The sequence below is a fragment of the Palaemon carinicauda genome, chromosome 15, assembly GCF_036898095.1.
Source record: "Palaemon carinicauda isolate YSFRI2023 chromosome 15, ASM3689809v2, whole genome shotgun sequence".
Taxonomy (NCBI): Eukaryota; Metazoa; Arthropoda; class Malacostraca; order Decapoda; family Palaemonidae; genus Palaemon; species Palaemon carinicauda.
In genome coordinates this window covers 77,062,788-77,083,380 of record NC_090739.1, presented here as the reverse complement: position 1 = coordinate 77,083,380, position 20,593 = coordinate 77,062,788, and the positions used below count along the sequence as shown (strand labels likewise).

The window sequence follows — 20,593 nt, the reverse complement described above, 5'->3', positions numbered from 1 at the left end:
AATTTTTTTTACTTTACGAGCATCTGAGTTTGCAAGCGAGCTCCCAGAACAAAGTAAACTTGTTAATTAAGGTGCTACTGTATCTATTGCTCTTTTTTTATTGCATATTTTTCAATATTAAACTTAGCCGGTGATTATATAAGCTGCAACTCTGTTGCTCGACAGAAAACTCTACGTAAAAAATCCGCCAGCGATCGCTATGCAGGTAGGGGGTGTACTTCAACAGCGCCATCTGTCGTGCAGGTACTCAGTACTCAATGTAAACACAGAACTCAATTTTCTCTCTGTCGGGCTACCGGCAAGACCTACTAATTCGCTGTTACTAACTGGATTTGTTTTCACAACTATTTGGTGAAGTACACTATTCTAGTTTTGAGCTTTCGCTATGCAGGTGTTTTATCTTCATCTCAAAACTTGAACTCGTTTTGGATAGATTTAATTATGGTGACAAAGAGAGTATGGACTCTCTTTCACTTTTAAATGGCCGACCCTTCCCTTAGACGGAAGTGTGTTTAGGTTTTTAGTAATTTTTCTTATCACGTTATAGATCTATATATTTTATATCTCTCCGCCTTTATTAGGCCTCTTCGATTAACTTTCCATTTATTATAAACATATAAAAATAAATTTTAATGTTTTGTTTATATGCGACCTTTCCTGATAGTAGGCGGTCCTAACTTGGAACCGAAGTTAATCAACGTTGAGCCCGTTATATCGTATTTAGCCTTTAAAGAATTTAAAACTTTTTAAATGTAATGTTTTATGAAAGAATTTCTTTGATAGTCTTCGTACTGTTTTCAAAGATGAACTAACGTTTAGTTTTTTAGGCTACGCAGTTGTTGACGTTCAGGACGTTCAACATGCGCTCTATCGTTACGATAGAGAGAGAGTGTATCACGGTTTCTCTTTGCACTCTGATGTTTTGTTCATTCTTTCTTAGCTTAAATGTTTTAAATTCTAATTTAAAGGAACTTTTTATTTGGAAAACCTTTCAGTTTTTTCCTTTAGTCAAATAACATGTTTTTTTGACGATATATAATTGGGCTCTTCTCTTAGGTGCGAAATCAAGAGAGTGAGAGAGAGAGATAGAGACGGAGGGAGAGAGAGGAGAGAAAACGTTCCGTTCAAGCGGGTAACGTTGTTCTCGTGTTACTCTCGTCCCTAGTCTCTGTACGGGGAGGAAGGTAAAACGTTTTTAGGTTTTTATTCTCGTTCCCAGGCTATGTGCGGTGAGAGATTGAAAACGTAGTTTATATGAACTAGTGTTTAGTCTCTTTCCCAGCCACTGAATTTTTTATCTTAATATATGTTTTCTGTTTTTTGCTGGTATTAATGAGCTGCATTATATGACTGATTTCGCAATTACTACCTTTTAATGAAGGGTAGAATTGCGTGTTTCAGGTAGAAATCAGTAAAAGTTTCGATTTCAGTGAAATAAGTGCAAAACAGAAAATCGATAAAGTGATATGCGCAAAGTGTTACAGTGTTGCGTCCGAGGGTTCGTCTGTTCGTGCCTGTCGTTCACCTAGTCCGGGACCTCTTGCAAGCTCCCAAGCCCAGGGGAGAAGTAATGTCGAACGACTTATGGGTTCGAGAGGCCTTGATCAACGAACAGACGTTTCCCTCCGTGGTTTCGGGCGTATCTACCCAAGATCGCCCCACCCACACAAAGACGAGAGAGCCCATTTATTCCTCGTCTGCGGAAGAGGTTTCTCGTAAGAAACCATGGACCAAGGTCTCGCGGCTTATTAAGCGCAAGTCGGTCCCTTCCGCGCAAGTCCAACGGCCCAGTTGTAGCCACTGGGTCAGTTCGGACTCGCTGCAGTCTTCCGACGACTGCTCACCTCCTAAGAGAGGCAAAGCGGTACCGCATCAGACAGTCACACCGTCTGTTGCCGCACCTGCTCCTGTAGACCCTAAGTGGTCTTTGCTGCAGACCATGCAGTCTCAGTTAACGTCATTGATGCAGGACTTTCGTGCGGAGTAGGTTGACACTGCACCAACCTCTAGCCTACAACCAACCACGGTTGTGCGTCCTGTGGACGCTGAGGCGACCTTCTGCCGCACTCCAGCTGAGAGAGTCCCGCCACCCATGCGTTCCAGTGTACCCTGCCAGCCGCATGTTGACGTTCAGCGACGCACGGAACCTTCCGTTGACGTTCGCGAGGTACAACAACAGTCTAAGTTGTTTTGTTTTGACGCGGTGCGTCAACCTCCGCATTCTAGAGTTGTTTTGACTGCTCAGTCTAGACAGTCAAAGCAGTCTTGAGTGGACACTGTACGTCCTCACGCACCTGTTGTGGTTGACAGTTCAGTTGTTGACAGTTCACAGACTGTCAAGCAGTTACATGACGTTGCGTTCTGGTCCGCTACTAATGCACCAGTGAGAGACTCAGCTTTTATCGGACAAGGTTCCTGTAGATGAGGAAGTTGCTGTTCTCCCTCCTACTGATATTCCCTTGAGGACTCTGTCAGATGGAGAGGAGCCTTAAGCTGCTTAGCCTCCTATGGACTTAATTAAATCATGATGATTTTTTTAAGGATCTTCGTCCGGATCTTGTAACTGCTGCTCCTCGTTCGCCTAAACGTCAGAACTTACACTAGGCCTAGCTACTTCGAAGCCGTTGTTTTTAAGCTAGTGCTCTCTCACTCTCCTAGAGAGCGTTACGTTGGCTAGGCGACTGGTTTTTTTCACCAGGAGGAGTTTTGGGGATACAGCCTTTGATTTCCCTTCTTTTAAACTGGCTTATAGAGCGAGAGTCTGATATGACACGAGAGAAGTTCTCGGCTTGGGAGTTCATGCCTCTGCCCAGATAGACTTCTCAATTCTGGTAGACTCTCCCTGGCGCTTAGCCAGGAGACGCTCCAAGTTGTTTACAGGTCAACTTCTCAGCTTTTGTCGAGCCTTTGAAGTTTTGTTGTACTATTATGTCACACATAACAAGGCTTTCAGGGATGGTAAACGGTTCCGCCTCAGTCGCTAACCCCGTCTGTTGCCACACCTGCTCCTGTAGACCCTAAATGGGCTTTGCTGCAAGACATGCAGTCCAAGCTTGCGTCCTTGATAGAGGACTTAAATGCGGAGAAGAACCTTCTGGCCAACAACCTTCCAACCGGTCGGTTGTGCGCCCTGTTGACGCTGAGGTAACCTACTCGCGTCTGCCAGTTGAGGTGGTTCCTCCTTCTGGCCAACAACCTTCCAACCGGTCGGTTGTGCGCCCTGTTGACGCTGAGGTAACCTACTCGCGTCTGCCAGTTGAGGTGGTTCCTCCACCGATGCGACCCAGTGTGGGTTGCCAGCCGCACGTTGACGTTAAGCGACGCTCGGAGGTGGTTGTTGACGTTCAGGACGTTCAACAACCAGCAGAGGTGACTTGTTGTGACGCAGTGCGTCAACCTCAGCAACCCGGTAGGGTGTTGACTGTACAACCCAGACAGTCTAGACAGTTTCGGGTTGACGCTGTACTTCCTCGCGCCCCCATGGTTGTTGACAGTTCACAGACTGTGCAGCAGTTCCATGATATTGCGTCCGGCTCCGTCACGCATCCACCAGTGCGACGGGATTCAGCGAGTCAGACGTTGCCCACTCCGTTGCCGTTTCCTCATCAGTTTCGGATGAGGAACCCTCTGATGAGGACGTTGCTGAACAAGACGATCAGCCCCCAGCCCTGCTATCCATCCAGAAGATGCTGAAGAAGGAACGCTGCTCAGTCAGGCTGTGGATGAGTCTGGTAGGGACGCTGTCATCCGTGGATCAATTTGTGTCACTAGGAAGACTACACCTCCGTCCTCTTCTATACCATCTAGCTTTTCACTGGAAAAGGACAAGACGCTAGAAGCGGTCTCGATCCCGGTTTCCGAAAAGATAAAGTCTTGTCTAACTTGGTGAAAGGACTATATCAACCTAAGAGAGGGTCTTCCCCTGACTGTTCAGACTCCCAACCACGTTCTCTTCTCGGACGCATCGGACGTAGGCTGGGGTGCGACATTAGACGGTCGGGAATGCTCGGGATTATGGAACTCGAGTCAAAGGACAATGCATTTCAACTGCAAGGAGCTACTGGCAGTACGTCTGGCCTGGAAAAGCTTCAGGTCTCTCCTTCAAGGCAAAGTGGTGGAGGTGAACTCGGACAACACCACGGCTTTGGCGTAAATCTCCAAGCAAGGAGGGACCTACTCTCTGACGTTGTACGAGATCGCAAGGGACCTCCTCACCTGGTCAAAAGGTCTAGACATATCACTAGTAACGAGGTTCATCCAAGGCAACTTGAATGTCATGGCAGATTGTCTCAGTCGGAAGGGACAAATAATTCCAACAGAATGGACCCTCCACAAGGATGTATGCAAGAGACTTTGGGCCACCTGAGGCCAGCCAACCATAGATCTCTTCGCAGCCTCGATGACCAAGAGGCTCACAATATTTTGCTCACCAATCCCGGACCCAGTAGCAGTTCATATAGATGCCTTTCTCTTATAGATTGGTCACATCTAGATCTATATGCATTCCCTCCGTTCAAGATTGTCAACAAGGTACTGCAGAAGTTCGCCTCTCACGAAGGGACAAGGTTGACGCTAGTTGCTTCCCTCTGGCCCGCGAGAGAATGGTTCACCGAGGTACTTCGATGGCTAGTAGACGTTCCCAGAACACTTCCCCTAAGGGTGGACCTTCTACGTCAGCCACACGTAAAGAAGGTACACCAAGGCCTCCACACTCTTCGTCTGACTGCCTTCAGACTATCGAAAGACTCTTGAGAGCTAGAGGCTTTTCGAAGGAGGCAGCCAGAGCGATTGCTAGAGCAAGGAGAACATCCACCCTTAGAGTCTACCAATCGAAGTGGGAAATCTTCCGAAACGGGTGCAAGTCAGTATCCGTTTCCTCGACCAGTACCTCTGTAACTCAAATAGCTGACTTCCTCTTATATCTGAGGAAAGAACGATCTCTTTCAACTCCCACTATCAAGGGTTACAGAAGCATGTTGGCATCAGTCTTCTGTCACAGAGGCTTAGATCTTTCCAACAATAAAGATCTACAGGACCTCCTTAAGTCTTTTGAGACCACGAAGGAGCGTCGTTTGGTTACACCTGGTTGGAATTTAGACGTGGTACTAAGATTCCTTATGTCAGACAGGTTCGAACCGCTACAATCAGCCTCCCTGAAAGATCTCACCTTAAAGACTTTTTCCTGGTATGCTTAGCCACAGCTAAAAGAGTCAGTGAGATTCATGCCTTCAGCAAGAACATCGGATTCTCATCCGAAACGGCTACATGTTCTACAACTTGGTTTTCTAGCCAAAAACGAGCTGCCTTCTCGGCCTTGGCCAATATCGTTCGATATTCCAAACTTATCGTATGGTTGGAAATGAACTAGAAAGAGTCTTATGCCCTGTAAGAGCTCTTAAGTTCTATTTAAAACGAACTAAACCTTTACGAGGCCCGTCTGAAGCTTTATGGTGTTCAGTTAAGAAACCATCTTTGCCTATGTCAAAGAATGCTTTATCCTATTTTATCAGACTGTTAATACGAGAAGCTCATTCCCATCTGAATGAGGAAGACCAAGCTTTGCTGAAGGTAAGGACACACGAAGTTAGAGCTGTCGCAACTTCCGTGGCCTTTAAACAAAATAGATCTCTGCAAAGTATAATCGACGCAACCTATTGGAAAAGCAAGTCAGTGTTCGCGTCTTTTTTATCTTAAGAATGTCCAGTCTCTTTACGAGAACTGCTACACTCTGGGACCATTCGTAGCAACGAGTGCAGTAGTGGGTGAGGGCTCAACCACTACAATTCCCTAATTCCATAACCTTTTTAATCTTTCTCTTGAAATGTTTTATTATTGTTTTTGGGTTGTCCGGAAGGCTAAGAAGCCTTTCGCATCCTACTTGATTTGGCGGGTGGTCAAAGTCATTTCTTGAGAAACGCCTAGATTAGAGGTTTTGATGAGGTCCTGTTGTATGGGTTGCAACCCTTGATACTTCAGCTCCTAGGGGTCGCTCAGCATCCTAAGAGGATCGCGAGGCTCCGTAAGGAAGACGTACTTAAAAAGGCAGAGTAATTGTTTAAGTCGACTTCCTTACCAGGTACTTATTTATTTTATGTTTGTTATTTTGAATAACTGCTAAAATGAAATAAAAAATCCTTAGCTCATAATAATGTAAACAATTATTGCTGGTCTCTACCCACCCCCCTGGGTGTGATTCAGCTTATATAATCACCGGCTAAGTTTAATATTGAAAAATGTTATTTTTATAATAAAATAAATTTTTGAATATACTTACCCGGTGATTATATATTAAAGGACCCTCCCTTCCTCCCCAATAGAGACCCAGTGGACCGAGGAGAAAATTGAGCTCTGTGTTTACATTGAGTACTGAGTACCTGCACGACAGATGGCGCTGTTGAAGTACACCCCCTACCTGCATAGCGATCGCTGGCGGATTTTTTACGTAGAGTTTTCTGTCGAGCAACAGAGTTGCAGCTTATATAATCACCGGGTAAGTATATTCAAAAATTTATTTTATTATAAAGATAACATATTCAGCATTAAGCATGTTATGAAAGAAGTCTAAAGGGTTGCTAAAACCTGATCCTCCATTACAAAAACCATGTTGACAATCTAGGTATAGTCAGTTTCATCTTGAATGCCTTAATGTGTTGTTTCCTCACATAGATTGTACAATATCCCCTGGAACTGGTATGAGGCTGATATGCCTATAGTTCCTTGGTTCTTCCATAAACTCTTGTTGGAATATATCTCAGTTCCCGATCCTGCACAGCTTTCTTTTCTCCTAGGATGCTTATTTCAGTGTCGAAGAAGGGAGGAGCTATTAATTTATCTCCTCCTTGATTACTATTAACCTTTTCTTTTGATTTTTCTCTTATGTTTTATTGTTCATATTCTTGGTTTGGAAAGACAAGCAATGAAGAGGGTTATTCTAAATTAGATATGAGATGCAGGTAAACTATTGTGCTCAGCAGACTTTGGTCATGTCCAAACAGTCAGATTAAACCTTGGGAACTGTGGGATCAACCATAGGGAAACTCTTAGACTCAAGGATGAAGTTCAGTATGTATTACTTCCAGGAGGAAGGATAGGAAAGTTTCCGAGTTCTTCATCTTATTGTAATATACATTTTACTTAAAATAATAACATTTTAACTAGATCAGTGCCTAAATTCAAGACTTATAAATAAATGGTTTGTAGTATAGCATGCTGGCAAAATATCATGCAAAGTCATTAAAGCTCTTTACTTTTATGTCAATAGTACTAAAGTAAAGCATTGGTAATTCTGTCATTTGATTAAATTTTCCTTATAATACTTGGTTTATGAGAATATGTGTTGAAGGGCTTCCTGGCCAAAAAACTGAGCCATATGGCCCAAATTTCATTTTGCATTCCTTATAGGAACCTGGAAGAGATTAATTTAGTTGTTGTTATGTTCATGAAATTTATATGTCGACTAACCTTCTTGAAAATGTGGTGTTTACGTTTATTACCAGAAGCCTATTTATCATATATTTATTTCAACTAACCTTCATGAAAATGTGGTGTTTAAATTTACTAATAGAAGCCTATTTATCATATATTTACAGAAAAATGTAAAACTACTACTGTAGATCATAAAATTAGAGTTTTATTATTTTTTACTCAAGATTTTGACAACCATTTTTAGGTACAGTATTTGGAATTATTTGTTAAAGAAAAAAAGTAGCTCAGACTTGCCTTCTTTAAAGAATATCAACTGGTATTTTATGCATTAAAATGTTATTTCATAAAAGGGTTAAGAGAACATTTGTTTCAAAACCATTTATGATGGCGATTATGAGTTAAAATTTTCTGATAACCGCTATATATTGTGATAAAGTATAAGTGCTTTTAAGTTTCATGCTGATTTACTTTGAGTTATTAGTGAATATAATGTTGTAAGGTACCTTGAGAGCAGGAAGAGTTTGGTTACACAATTATAGTAGGACTTCATGTTGTATTATATTGCATTTCTTAACCTTAAATGAAATAAGGTGTGTTCATTCTAGGTTGAAGACTTTAGCAGTTTCATAAACGCAGTCTTTACGCTGCTTAGAACAATTCTTGGAGATTTCAATTTCCATGAGATAGAGAATGCCAACAGGGTTCTTGGGCCACTCTTCTTCCTGTCATATGTGTTCTTCGTCTTCTTTGTTCTGCTGGTGAGTAAATACAGCTACAGTATATATCTTGGCTTTATAAAGATTTGATAGTACAATGTAATCTGAAAATTTTATTACTGTAATTCAATGTTTTATAAAAGGTTAATTTATCATTTTATTTTCTCTGTAGAACATGTTCTTGGCCATCATCAATGATACCTATTCAGAAGTCAAGGCAGAGATTGCTAATCAGCGAAATGAGTTTGAAATTGGAGATTACTTCAAGCGAGGCTATAACAACATGATGGGTAAACTGGGAAGAAGAGATAAACTGATTGACATCCAAAATGCCCTAAAGCTCTCTGACTCTAATGCGGATGGGCTTTTGACATTCGATGAAGTTCGACACAACCTGAAAAAGTAAGCTCATTTAATAGAACAAAAGTAAATTAAAACAATCCATTTGAAAATTTAAAGAATCTGATTAAATAGCTTTTCAATCAGTAAATATATTTTACAGAAAAAATATCATTTTAGCTGGATTTCTAATTTTATTGTAAATATAATTCTGGTTGGATAGTTCTTTAATGAAAAAAAAATTAAAATTACGTTTTTTATTTCTATACTCGCCTGGAGTTCATAGTGCTACTTCTCAAGAAGCTTGGTTTATCAACATTTACCCATAAAATTTAAGAAATTTCCCATCTTTCCTTTCAGTATTATTAAAGGATTTGGTTTTGTTTAGTTATGAAAGAATGCAAATTATTTTTTTATATTTCAGTCTCAGTACAGCTCCTCAAGTATTCACCAGGATAACTCCCATCTTCAAATGGTTAAGGTTCCTGCATATGAATACTGTTATACCTGGGTGATTGGATACTTTTAAATGAGTCATTGGAAAAGATTCAGGTTCAGCAACTTTGGTTACTCAGGTTACTGAAAAGGCGAAGAGTCCTGGTCAATATGAAGAATTTTCTTCTGGTTCCCTCTCAAAGGATTCTATATTTGGGGATTATAATAGCACCTGTTCCCTTTTGGCCTTTCCCATTGAAAAAGAGGATGCAGTCCTTCCTTCTGCTGTTGTAGAAGTTCAAGTAAAAAAAAAAAAAATGCATTGTTGGTTTGGATGTGGATGAAGTCTTGGGGACCATGACATCTCTTGAGAATTTAGGGTCTGTATGTCACTTGAAGATGAGGGCAATATAATTTCGTCTCCAATGTTATTGGAAGAAGACATGTGATCTAGCACGACATATTTTCCAGTGATGCAGAACCAATCATTACTAGTGAAATGGAGGGACAATACTTGCTGTTTAGCTCAGGGTATGTCATTGGAAGTAAGGTTTCCAGACATCTTTTCCCAGATGCTTCCCAAAGAGAGTGGACCACATTTAGGGATTTACGTTATCGGTCAGAGAGTTCATCAAATGATTGATAGTTATCAGATATAACATCAATGGTCATCACAGAACGGTTGGCACCTACTAGTTATCAAGAACCCATGTGTTAAACGAGTGTACCCAATTCTTAGGTGACAGAAGGCAGTTTCCCACTTTCTAGGCATATCTTATATCCATGAATGTATAGCACTAGTGATCTCCATCTTATTTTGATCCACAGAATTCCAATAATGGTGCCAAATATCACCAAAAGATCTTGTTATAATGCAAAGTTATTACACAGCAGTAGATCTTCCAGGAAGTAATTATTTTGTCTGCAGCCTCTTTTGCTAGTTTATCTGCCTTTTCATTTTCTGGCACACCCATATGAGCTTGAACCCAGCAAAACTAGACTTGCCTACAATGCTACAAATATACAGCCACTCTAAAACTTTTAAATGTAAAGGGTTGGTAGTATTAAAAACAGTCAATGCCTGCGAGACTTTTTCATCACGGAAAATAGTAAAATTACCCACATTCATTATTTCTATGTTGTCAGTAGCCATCAGAATGCCATATAGCTCTGCTGTGAAGATAGATGATAGTAAAGAGAGAAAACATTTAAAATTTGTAGAAGTATTTTGCACTCCAAATCCAACTCCAGCACTAGATTTTACAGCCATCCGTAAAAATGTATCCAGCATCCCTATGCTTTTGTGAATGATTCAAAAGGTAGATCGGATTTCTTCATTTACCATGTTGCCTTTAGAGCCAGTTAAACGCTTGCAAAAGGCAATCTCTGGAAGTTTCCAGGGAGGGGTAACTGATAATATAGAAGGTAGTAATCCATTCCTGGATAGATTCGGGCTATTTAGCAGATGTTTCATCCTGAATTCATAAGGTTTTGGTGATTTACAGGGATCCTCATAGTAGGAAAAGAAATTATCTTTATTTGCAGTTTCAAAGGACAGTAAATTTGAAAGCCTCTGTAACCTATACCAATATCTAGTCATGGTGGACTGGCAGTAGAAGTCCAGAGATCACTTGCCTGTATCAATTAACAGACTATTGATGGGGATGACCTAAAAGCACCAGTAGCTAATCTGGTGCCAGCATGGTGAATAGAATCTAAAATGTTCAAATGGATAGGGGAGGCTGAAATATATATTTCGCATCCATATAAAAGTTTTGATAAAATAACGGTTTTATAAAGTTATAGGAGTCTGGCAATCTGCTCCCCTGGATGTATGGGTCAAATTTTTAAGAATTTTTAAAATCTCTAAACAATTAACTAATAGCTTTTTAAGATGCGAGACCCAAGTCAATTTTCTTTCAAAGGTTAAACCCAGAAATTATGTTTGTGTGTTTCTTCAACACAGGAAATGTTGGTTTATATATATATATATATATATATATATATATATATATATATATATATATATATATATATATATATATATATATATATATATATATATATATATATATATATATATATATATATATAAGTTATATATATATATATATAATATATATAAGTAATATATATAAATATATATATATATATATATATATATATATATATATATATATATATATATATATATATATATATATATATATATATATATATATATATATATATATATATATATATATATATATATATATAACGGATTTTGAGCGAAGCGAAAAATCTATTTTTGGGTGAGATAGCCATGGCGTCCTGATGGAAGGTTCCTTTTTGGTAGCTTCCTTGGGTATAAGACTACTAAGATATTCCCAGAGAATTTAACCACAGGTTATCACAGAATTCTAACTTCTGGAGCGAGTATCTCAAAGGTTTCCCTTTAAGACATCGTATATCAACAGGGGACGCATGTCTGAACGCGCCACATAGCTATCTTCACCCCGAACAGAGTTAATGCTTCGGTGTGTAAGGGTTGAGAATAGCTGGGAGCCGCTCCACAGCCAATCTCACTCGTGGCTACTACTGATACTCGAGACTTAAACAAACGGGCGCCATTGCTCAAATGACGTCACGCCCGTCTTCATCCTGAAGCCAGTTGCTGCCCATCACCATGATACAGTAGAACAGGGTGGGATCAAAAACTGGACGAAGTAGCAGGGAGGGTCCATCAGGACGCCATGGCTATCTCACCCAAAAATAGATTTTTCGCTTCGCTCAAAATCCATTTTTTGGGCTCAAGCCATGGCGTCCTGATGGAAGAGTACCAGAGAATCAATGTATCGTGGTAGATTTTCCCCTAGTAGTAAGTGCCAAGGCATTGACAAAACAGCATAGTAATCTTTGATAAAGAACCATAGGGAAGAAGCATCCTGCCCCCCTTGGCAGTGAAGTTCCCATGGGCTATGCCGACGTCAAAGTGGTATTGAAGGGCTATTCATCCTGATAGAAGAACTTGAAGAACTTGGAGATGAAGCTGAATGTTTGGTATTTGTATAGGAACATTCTGAAATTAGACCAGCGGTGGTTGGGCACTGTGTATTGAGTTCATCTCCCAGGTATCAAAAGTAAGTATTCGTGTTGGAACCTTACATAATCAGAGTGAATATAAATTAAGATTAAGCATCTTAATTTCTTCATAACCATAAGGAAAAGGGGGATAAATAAAACTATGACAGGTATGTATTTCATAGTAAGTAGGAGCTGATTGAGACGCACAGGTAATAAAATAGAAATTTTATTTCACAAATGCAGAAATTAAATAATTTACAGCAATAAGTAAAGTTCATTTACAGTAATTATAATGTACATAGAAATAAAGGCTTGCTCTTGAATCTGAAAAGGAATTTCAAGATTATTAGTAGGTACTCGTTCTCGAGGAATGCAAGTCTTTGATTAAAAACACATCATGCTCAGGGCATGCGGCACTTGTGTGACACTATGACATTTCACCTGGGATAAGAACAGTTATAAAAGCACTAAGTGTTTTTCGACATCACTATGCATCGCTCGAGGGTCAACATAGGCACCCGAAGAGTTAGAGTCCCAAGTAACTCACTGTTCTACGCAGAGTTAGGTGCAGGTTTCATAACACTACCTGCGGCTACCACAAAATGTTTGACTTCGTGCACTTGTTTCGCATAATGTTTAAAGAAAACTCGCGAGGACTTCCAGCCCGTGAAGTTTTTAAGGCTTTCAAAGTCCATGCTCTGAAAGAAATTCAGAGATGATGCCACTTTTCTAGGATCATGACCAGCGGGTGTACTGTTCGGATCCGCTCTGCGAATGAAGTAGGTGATTTTCGCTCTTAATTGTTTCAGTGACAGGTCGCTGCCCGATGTTTCTCCTTTGAAGAGTTGGCCTCCACCAAAGTTTGAAGTTCTGCGAAGATAGACCTTGAGGCTCTCTACTGGACATAGAGAGGCATCCTCCTTCAGGGGGCATATTCTCCAAGGGCCCCATCTTTTGGTGGGTAATTCATTTTTGGCAAGAAACGTCGGATCAGGGGAGAGGGTAACTTCTCCTGTATCGGTAAACAGGATGTGTCCTTCTTCTCTTGATAATGCCACTATTTCGCTGACTCGAGCTCCTGAAGCGAGAGCAAATAGAAATATAACTTTCTGAGTCAGATCCTTGAGAGGGCATGAATCATTGTCCAAGTTGGAGGCGAAATGGAGTACCTTGTCTAGTGACCAGGAGATCGGTTTCGGTGGGGGTGCTGGGCGTAGGCGAGCACATGCTTTCGGTAGTTTGTTGAAGATGTCGCTGGACAGATCAATTTGGAAAGCATATAGAATTGGTCTAGTCAAGGCCGATTTGCAGGTTGATATCGTATTGGCTGCTAATCCCTGTCCATGAAGGTGAATAAAGAAGGACATGCAGAAATCAATCGTGATTTCTTTAGGATTTTTTGTCTTGACAAAGGAGACCCATTTCCTCCAGGATGATTCATATTGCCGTCTTGTGGATTCGGTCTTGTATTCCTCTAGGAAGTCCAGACTTTTCTTCGAGATCCCAAACCTCTTCTTTGCGGCTAGGGAGAGAAAATCATGAGATGAAGGTCCTTGATTTTCGATGATGAAGCGAAGACAGTCGACTTCTGTACTTGTTGAGAGAGAACTGGGCCCGGGAGAGGGATCAGCTTGGGCTGCAGCTCCAGGACCAGGGGGTACCAGTTGCTCCGAGGCCACTTGGGAGCCACTAGGGCCGCTGTCCCTTTGAAGGTTCTCAGTTTGGAGAGGACTTTCAACAGAAGGTTGGTGGGGGGGAACAGGTAGATCTTGGACCATCTGTTCCAGTCCAGTGACATGGCATCCACTGCTTCTGCTTTGGGGTCCTCGTACGGGGCCACATACCGAGGAAGTTGATTGTTGTCGCTCGTTGCAAAGAGATTTATCTGAAGTTCTGGGACTTGGTGAGAGATGAAGGAGAACGATCTTGCGTCTAGAGACCATTCCGACTCTATCGGGTTTGTCCGAGATAGAGCATCCGCTGTCACGTTGCGGAATCCTTGTAGGTGAACTGCAGACAGGTGCCACTTCTTCTTCTCTGCCAGACGGAAGATTGGGAGAAGCACCTGATTTATCTGGGGCGATCTTGAGCCTTGGCGATTGAGACAACGAACTACCACCGAGTTGTCTAGGGTTAGACGGATGTGGATCGAGGGCGGCGGGGATAACTTCTTCAGTGTTAGAAGGACCGCCATGGCCTCCAAGATGTTTATGTGGAACGTCTTGAACAGGGGAGACCAGGTGCCTTGAGCCTGTTTTTGGTGGGAGTGACCTCCCCAACCCTCCAGTGAAGCATCCGTGTGGATGTTGAGTGATGGAGGAGGGTGTTGGAGAGGAATGGACCTTTTCAGGGCCTTTTCTTCTGACCACGGCTTTAGGAGAAGTCGCAGTCTGTTTGGAAGCCGTCTCTTGAGGTCTCTTCGAGCGATGGATGCCGAACGTCTCCAGACTCCCGCGGCATCCTTTAGCTGTGCGCGAAGCACTGGGTTTGTCACTGAGGCGAACTGTAGAGAGCCTAGAACTCGTTCCTGCTGGCGTCTTGAAACGCGTTTGGATTTCAGTAGTCGCTTGACAGACCCTGCTATTTCCTTCCTTTTCTTCTGGGGGATGGAAAGGCGGTGTGACTGAAGGTTCCAGTGGATTCCCAACCACTGGAACTTCTGAGCTGGAGAGAGGCGAGATTTTTTCTCGTTGATCTTGAATCCCAGGTGTTCTAGGTACTGGGTGACTTCGTTGCAAGATTTTGCACAATCTTCGGGCGATGGAGCCCAGACTAGCCAGTCGTCGAGGTAGGCCATCACCTGGACGTTTCGTAGGCGGAGTTGTTGTACTATGGCATCCGCCAGTTTTGTGAAGATCCGAGGGGCCACGTTGAGGCCGAAGGGCATGGCCCGGAAGGCGTAGCTTTTCCTTTGGAGTTGAAATCCTAGGTAGGAGGAAGCGTGATGGTTCATTGGAACATGCCAGTAGGCATCCGCCAGGTCTATGGAGACCGTGTAGGAACCTCGAGGCAGAAGGGTCCTTATTTGTTGAAGCGTCAGCATCTTGAACTTGTCGTTCGCTATGAACTTGCTGAGGGGGGATAAGTCCAGAATGACTCTGAGTTTGTCTGAGTCCTTCTTGGGGACACAAAACAGTCTCCCTTGGAACCTGGTGGACTTTACCTTCCTTATCACCTTCTTGTTCAAGAGATCTAGAACATATTCTTCCAGAAGGGGGGTTGATTGTTGGAAGAATTGCTGGAAGATTGGGGGTGGTTGAGTCCAACTCCAGCCTAGACCCTTCTTGACGATGCTGTGCGCCCAGGGATCGAAGGTCCAACGATCCTGGAATTGGCGGAGTCTTCCTCCCACCGGAAGCACTTCATTGCTTCTGGTGTCCCGAGGGCTTGCTGCCTCGGCCGCTAGCTCCCTTTCCTCCTCTGCCTCTGGAGGGACGGCGAGAGGCGTCTTTGCTTGCACCCCTGTATGAGCCTCTACCTTTGGCACGAAAGGTAGTTGACTGTTGCTCGAAGGCAGGGGTGAAGACCGGTGACTGTGACAACACCGGTTGGGGGACCAATTGAAAGGTCTGTTGTGGTTGGGCAACCACTTGGGAGGTAGCGGGTCCCGGAAACTGACGTCTTTGTTGACGTTGCTGGGGTTTTTGCTTTTGGGATTTCCTCTTAGGTTGAGGTCCGTCGTCCTGAGAGGGTTTCCTTTTCCTGGACATGCCCCACTTGTGGAGAAGGTTCCTATTCTCCGTGGCGGCTGTGTCAGTGATTTCCTTCACAAGGTCAGAAGGAAAGAGGTGTTTTCCCCAGATGTTGGAGGAAATCAGCCTCCGGGGTTCGTGTTTCACGGTGGCACCTGCAAACACGAATTCACGACAGGCTCTTCGAGCCTTTATGAAGTGGTACAAGTCCTTCATTACGGTCATCAAGTGGGATTTGGAGAGTACCATGTAGTGGTCTGGTACTCTGGTGTCACAGGCCATAACTTCGAGTTGGACTTGATGAGATAGGGATGCTGCAAGCCTCTCCTTCGTATCTTGTTCCCGACGAAGGAGGTGATCGTTGAGCTTAGGGAGGTCTTCATTAAACTGACGTCCGGCGACGTCAGGATCGAGCCTTCCCACGACGAAAGTATGTTGAACATCTTTCCAGTGTCGAGCGTCAGGGGGGGTCACTATGGAGAAGGGTCTGCACTCCTCCAATGCAGGGCAGGCTTTCCCTTCATCCGCAGCTTTAAGGCATGCAGCTAAGGCCTTTTCCAAGAATGGAAGAACCGCACTTTCAGGTGCGACATAAGTAGGGTGCTTCTTGCTCAGGGCCGGAAGCTTAGAGCAGGTAAAGCCTCTACTCTTGAATGCGGCGGCTAGCATAGCCTGGGCCTTTGCGAGATCGAACACTATCTCTTCCTTAGGTTCGGTCTCTTCCTTCGAGGCAGGTTCGGAACGAAGACGGACGTAACAGTCCGGGTAGGCCTCAAAGTTTGGGAAGAACTCCACGTCTTCCAAAGGGACCGTGCCGATCTTATCACTGACGAAGATCCTGCCGGTCGCAATAACCATATGCTCAGCATACCTCCACGGGTTGGCATGTGAGCAAGCGGGGAGATCCTTAACCGAAATCCTTTTCGGTTCTCTGGATCCCATCATGGACCTGATGAACTCCTGGTTCTCCTTCAGCCTGTCGTCCATGACGGCTCTAATCAGTCGGATCATTTCTTGAGTAGAGGAAGAAGGATCCGGGGTCGAGGAGATAGACGGAATAGACATTTCCGACGGTGTAGGAGTAGGAGCGGGGATGGAAGGAGGAGCAACCTCTTGCTCCGACTCAACGTATTCCACCTTGTCTTCTTCATCTTCGGCTCCTTGAGCCATAAGCGTTTTCTCCGTGTCTTCCGAGACATCCGAAATCTGTTCGTCATCTTCGGAATCCAAACGGCACTCGTGCATGGACTGAGCCATGACTACATCAGGTTCCACTGTAATTTGGACAGTGGGGATCACGTCTTTGGGTATCACTGAATCAGGGGAGGCCTTAGGGAACAAAAGTGACCTCAATTCTTCGGTGGCCAGGTAAGGTCCGGTGGCATTTTTCTGGAAGCCACGCACCCACTTGCGTAGCTTTTCACGAGAAATGTCTCTGACCTCCGCTGAGGGAGGGTTATGGAAGGCTTCAACTAGGTGAGCCTGACAGACCGTACAGTTCAGTGGATTCCAAAACTTCAGATCCCCTTTCTTGTCTGCACAAGGGGCGTGAGTCCTGCAAGCCGTATGCCCGTAAAACTGCGGGCGTTTCACAGCGCAGAAGGCGAAATCACACTTCATCTGCTCCTCCTGTGGAAGAAAGAGAAAATGAGTATGGGGGAGTCATAAGAATGGCTCTTAAACTAAGTTAATATTAATTATTAATTTTAACTTAAAGAAGGGTGTGATGCATAGAGATTGAAATAGTAAAGGAGAACATACTCCATGCATCTCGCCCGGCTGGTTACCGTAAGCTTGGTCCTTGGATAATCCGAGCGACCGAAGGCACCGGATAGAGTTCCTTAGAGTTCCATAGGATAATGGAATTCCGTGGAAAAAACCCAAGGGTAAGATTGGGACCGAGATCATTCGGTCCCAAGCTAGGGGCTAGAAGGCCTCCTTTTAAGGTAACTGCTTCCGGCAACCAGCCGTGCTAAGATGCACGCAGCATGCTGGAATTTAGAAGAATGCAAAGAGACAGCATGATCACTAACAGAACAGTACCAAGGTACTGATCTTAATAGTAGAAACAGCCTATCTGTTTGCGGTATAGGGCTATCATTGTCATATGATAGCTAGAAGAAGGGGGTGCAAGTATTCTTGACGCCTCCGGGGGTTTCCGGCAAGCCGCCGGCATGCCGGAGTTCGCTCCAGCAGAGTTTCTGGCATTAGGACAGACAATGTTTAAAGTCCGTCATATACCAGGTTGGCGGCCGCCGGTACAACGGCGGCACGCCGGCAGGGGAGCGGCGGCTCCGGCAGTCGGAGGATGCCGGATTGGTGACTGGGATAAGGATGGTTAAAGCGGAACCGGATTGCCGGCAGTAGATGCCGGCACTCCGGCGGCCGACCGGCGAGCGGACGACAAGCTAGGAGGGGGAGAGCCACCGGTAGTAGCCGGCGGCAGTCGGCAGTCCCCCGGTACACGGGGGGAGGGAAGGAATGCAGGAAGTTCCGTCATGGACTCCGGACATCCCCCCCTCCCCTGAGAGGGTGTACCCATGATAGAGGCAGGCTCTAACATCCAGGAGCAGGGGTCACTGAGGACCGGGAGCAAGGTAGCCCAAGGGAGGGCTAGGGGACACCCAAAGGGGGGGGAGACTCCCATATGCAGAACCATTCTAGCAACTAACCCCATAGGACACTATGAAGGTATATGTACCAGAGCGGACTGCACATGGAAGCTCGGGTAGCCCTACTACTCCACCCTAAGGAGGAGTTGTAGGACAGGGGACAGATGGGTATAGACTAACCTAAGTATAGGCTAGGCTATACAAGAGATAGGTGGGGAAGGGAGAAGAGAGAAGTCTTCCAAGGAAGGGTTTCTGTACCAGAGCGGCCACTAGGGAAAGGGAGGACACTCCCTAACCTAAGATAAGGCAGATCGGCTAAAACGGTGCATGAGTACAGTTTCAGCATGGAACAGAGAAACCTTCCTAACCCAACCTAGAGCAGGGCTAAAAGTCCTGAACTAGGAAAGGAAGAAGACATATCGCTATCGCAGGAAAGTCATAGACAATCCTAGCCATAGAGGTAGGGCTAGCCTAACCTCACTCTCGGACGCAACCCTAAGGGAGGTTCATTCCCTTAGGGAGGACAGAGAGGCGATATATACTCTATTAGACATTTGATCCCTTTACTCAGAAAAGGAATCAAGGCTAATTAGAGGGAATGCCAAGGCAGGGGATGAAGGAAGCATATAGGGGTCCTACAAGTAGGTTAGGTTAGAAAGAGTCACTGACTAGCCTATCCCCTATATGGTCCCTGAAGGCGAAAAACATTTGCATCACTGTCAAAAGTATTGTAAAATAATGCCACTATCTTCATAACTTAGCCTAGGATCACTAATAAATCATGCATGAACACTTGTATGTAGGCTCTCTGGCCTGGGGGCTATAGTAGCCGACTGGTATGAGGTCAATCGATGACCGATAAAAAGCGTCGAAACACGATATAAAAGCTCCTAGCTATGAAGACTAAATAAACTAATGTATTCGATTAGTAAATAAGGCCGGAAGCGTTGTTGTGGCTAACTAAATAAGGCATGCATAACAACAACGACGCCATAAAATGGCGGGTCCGGTAGAGGCACAGCTCTGCCACAAAACAGCAATTATCTCGGAAAGTAATATTTACTTTACGGTCAGAGCTTAACTAAACAATACTGGAACCTTGTACTCAACTTTCCAGAAGAAGGCGAGGCTGAAGGTAACGACATAACGAAGATGCAAAACGATAAAGGTAACACAGGGAAAATCCGTCTAAGTAGGGCAGCTACTAAACAAAGGATGAAGACGGGCGTGACGTCATTTGAGCAATGGCGCCCGTTTGTTTACGTCTCGAGTATCAGTAGTAGCCACGAGTGAGATTGGCTGTGGAGCGGCTCCCAGCTATTCTCAACCCTTACACACCGAAGCATTAACTCTGTTCGGGGTGAAGATAGCTATGTGGCGCGTTCAGACATGCGTCCCCTGTTGATATGCGATGTCTTAAAGGGAAACCTTTGAGATACTCGCTCCAGAAGTTAGAATTCTGTGATAACCTGTGGTTAAATTCTCTGGGAATATCTTAGTAGTCTTATACCCAAGGAAGCTACCAAAAAGGAACCTTCCATCAGGACGCCATGGCTTGAGCCCAAAAATATATATATATATATATATATATATATATATATATATATATATATATATATATATATATATATATATATATATATATATATATATATATATATATATATATATATATATATATATATATATATACAGTGATACCTCTGGATACGAAAGTTTCTGCTTACGAAAAATTCAGGATGCGAAAAGTGATTCGAAGATTTTTATGCCCCAGGATACGGATAAAATTTCAGGATACGAAAACCTTACGAGATCCCAACTCTTCGCCGAGAGTAATTTTAAAAAGCGCGCGCCGCCTGACTTTGAACTTGGGTAGACTCACTTACAGCCTCCCGCTCACCCATTGGTTATCTCCCTACTCAGACGCTAGCTGACGCCATAAGATCCTGCTTTCCTATTGGTCGGCAACTATCCCAGCTTGCCTACGCACGGGCGTTCATCTCTCTCTCTCTCTTTTCGTTCCGACCGCGGTATCGTTAACAGACATTGTGTGCTTTCGCTTGTTTGACTTAGTGTTAATATACAGTACATTCGTACGCCACGTGTTATCGTTAATAAACATTCGTTACTGTGCACTGTACTGTATTAGTGTTTACTATACATAGACTGTATATAACGTTACGTGGTGTATTATATTACGTTTGCCTAACGCATTTTAGAAATGTGTTGAAAAGTAGGCAGAAACAAGCTTCAATGGATAGTTTCTTATTAAAGAGGCCAGCGGTATTAGTAGGCCAAGACGAAGGTA

The 20,593-nt window shown here is 43.6% G+C and overlaps 1 protein-coding gene across 1 annotated transcript in view; it reads left to right on the top strand.

Moving 5' to 3' along the window:
• The window catches only part of LOC137654680 (polycystin-2-like), a 93,693-nt gene that overhangs the window by 35,256 nt on the left and 37,844 nt on the right, over positions 1-20,593 (top strand). The window contains exons 10-11 of the mRNA XM_068388549.1: positions 8,031-8,183; positions 8,314-8,543. Coding sequence (XP_068244650.1) covers positions 8,031-8,183; positions 8,314-8,543 — 383 coding nt within the window. The remainder of the gene's footprint in view (positions 1-8,030; positions 8,184-8,313; positions 8,544-20,593) is intronic.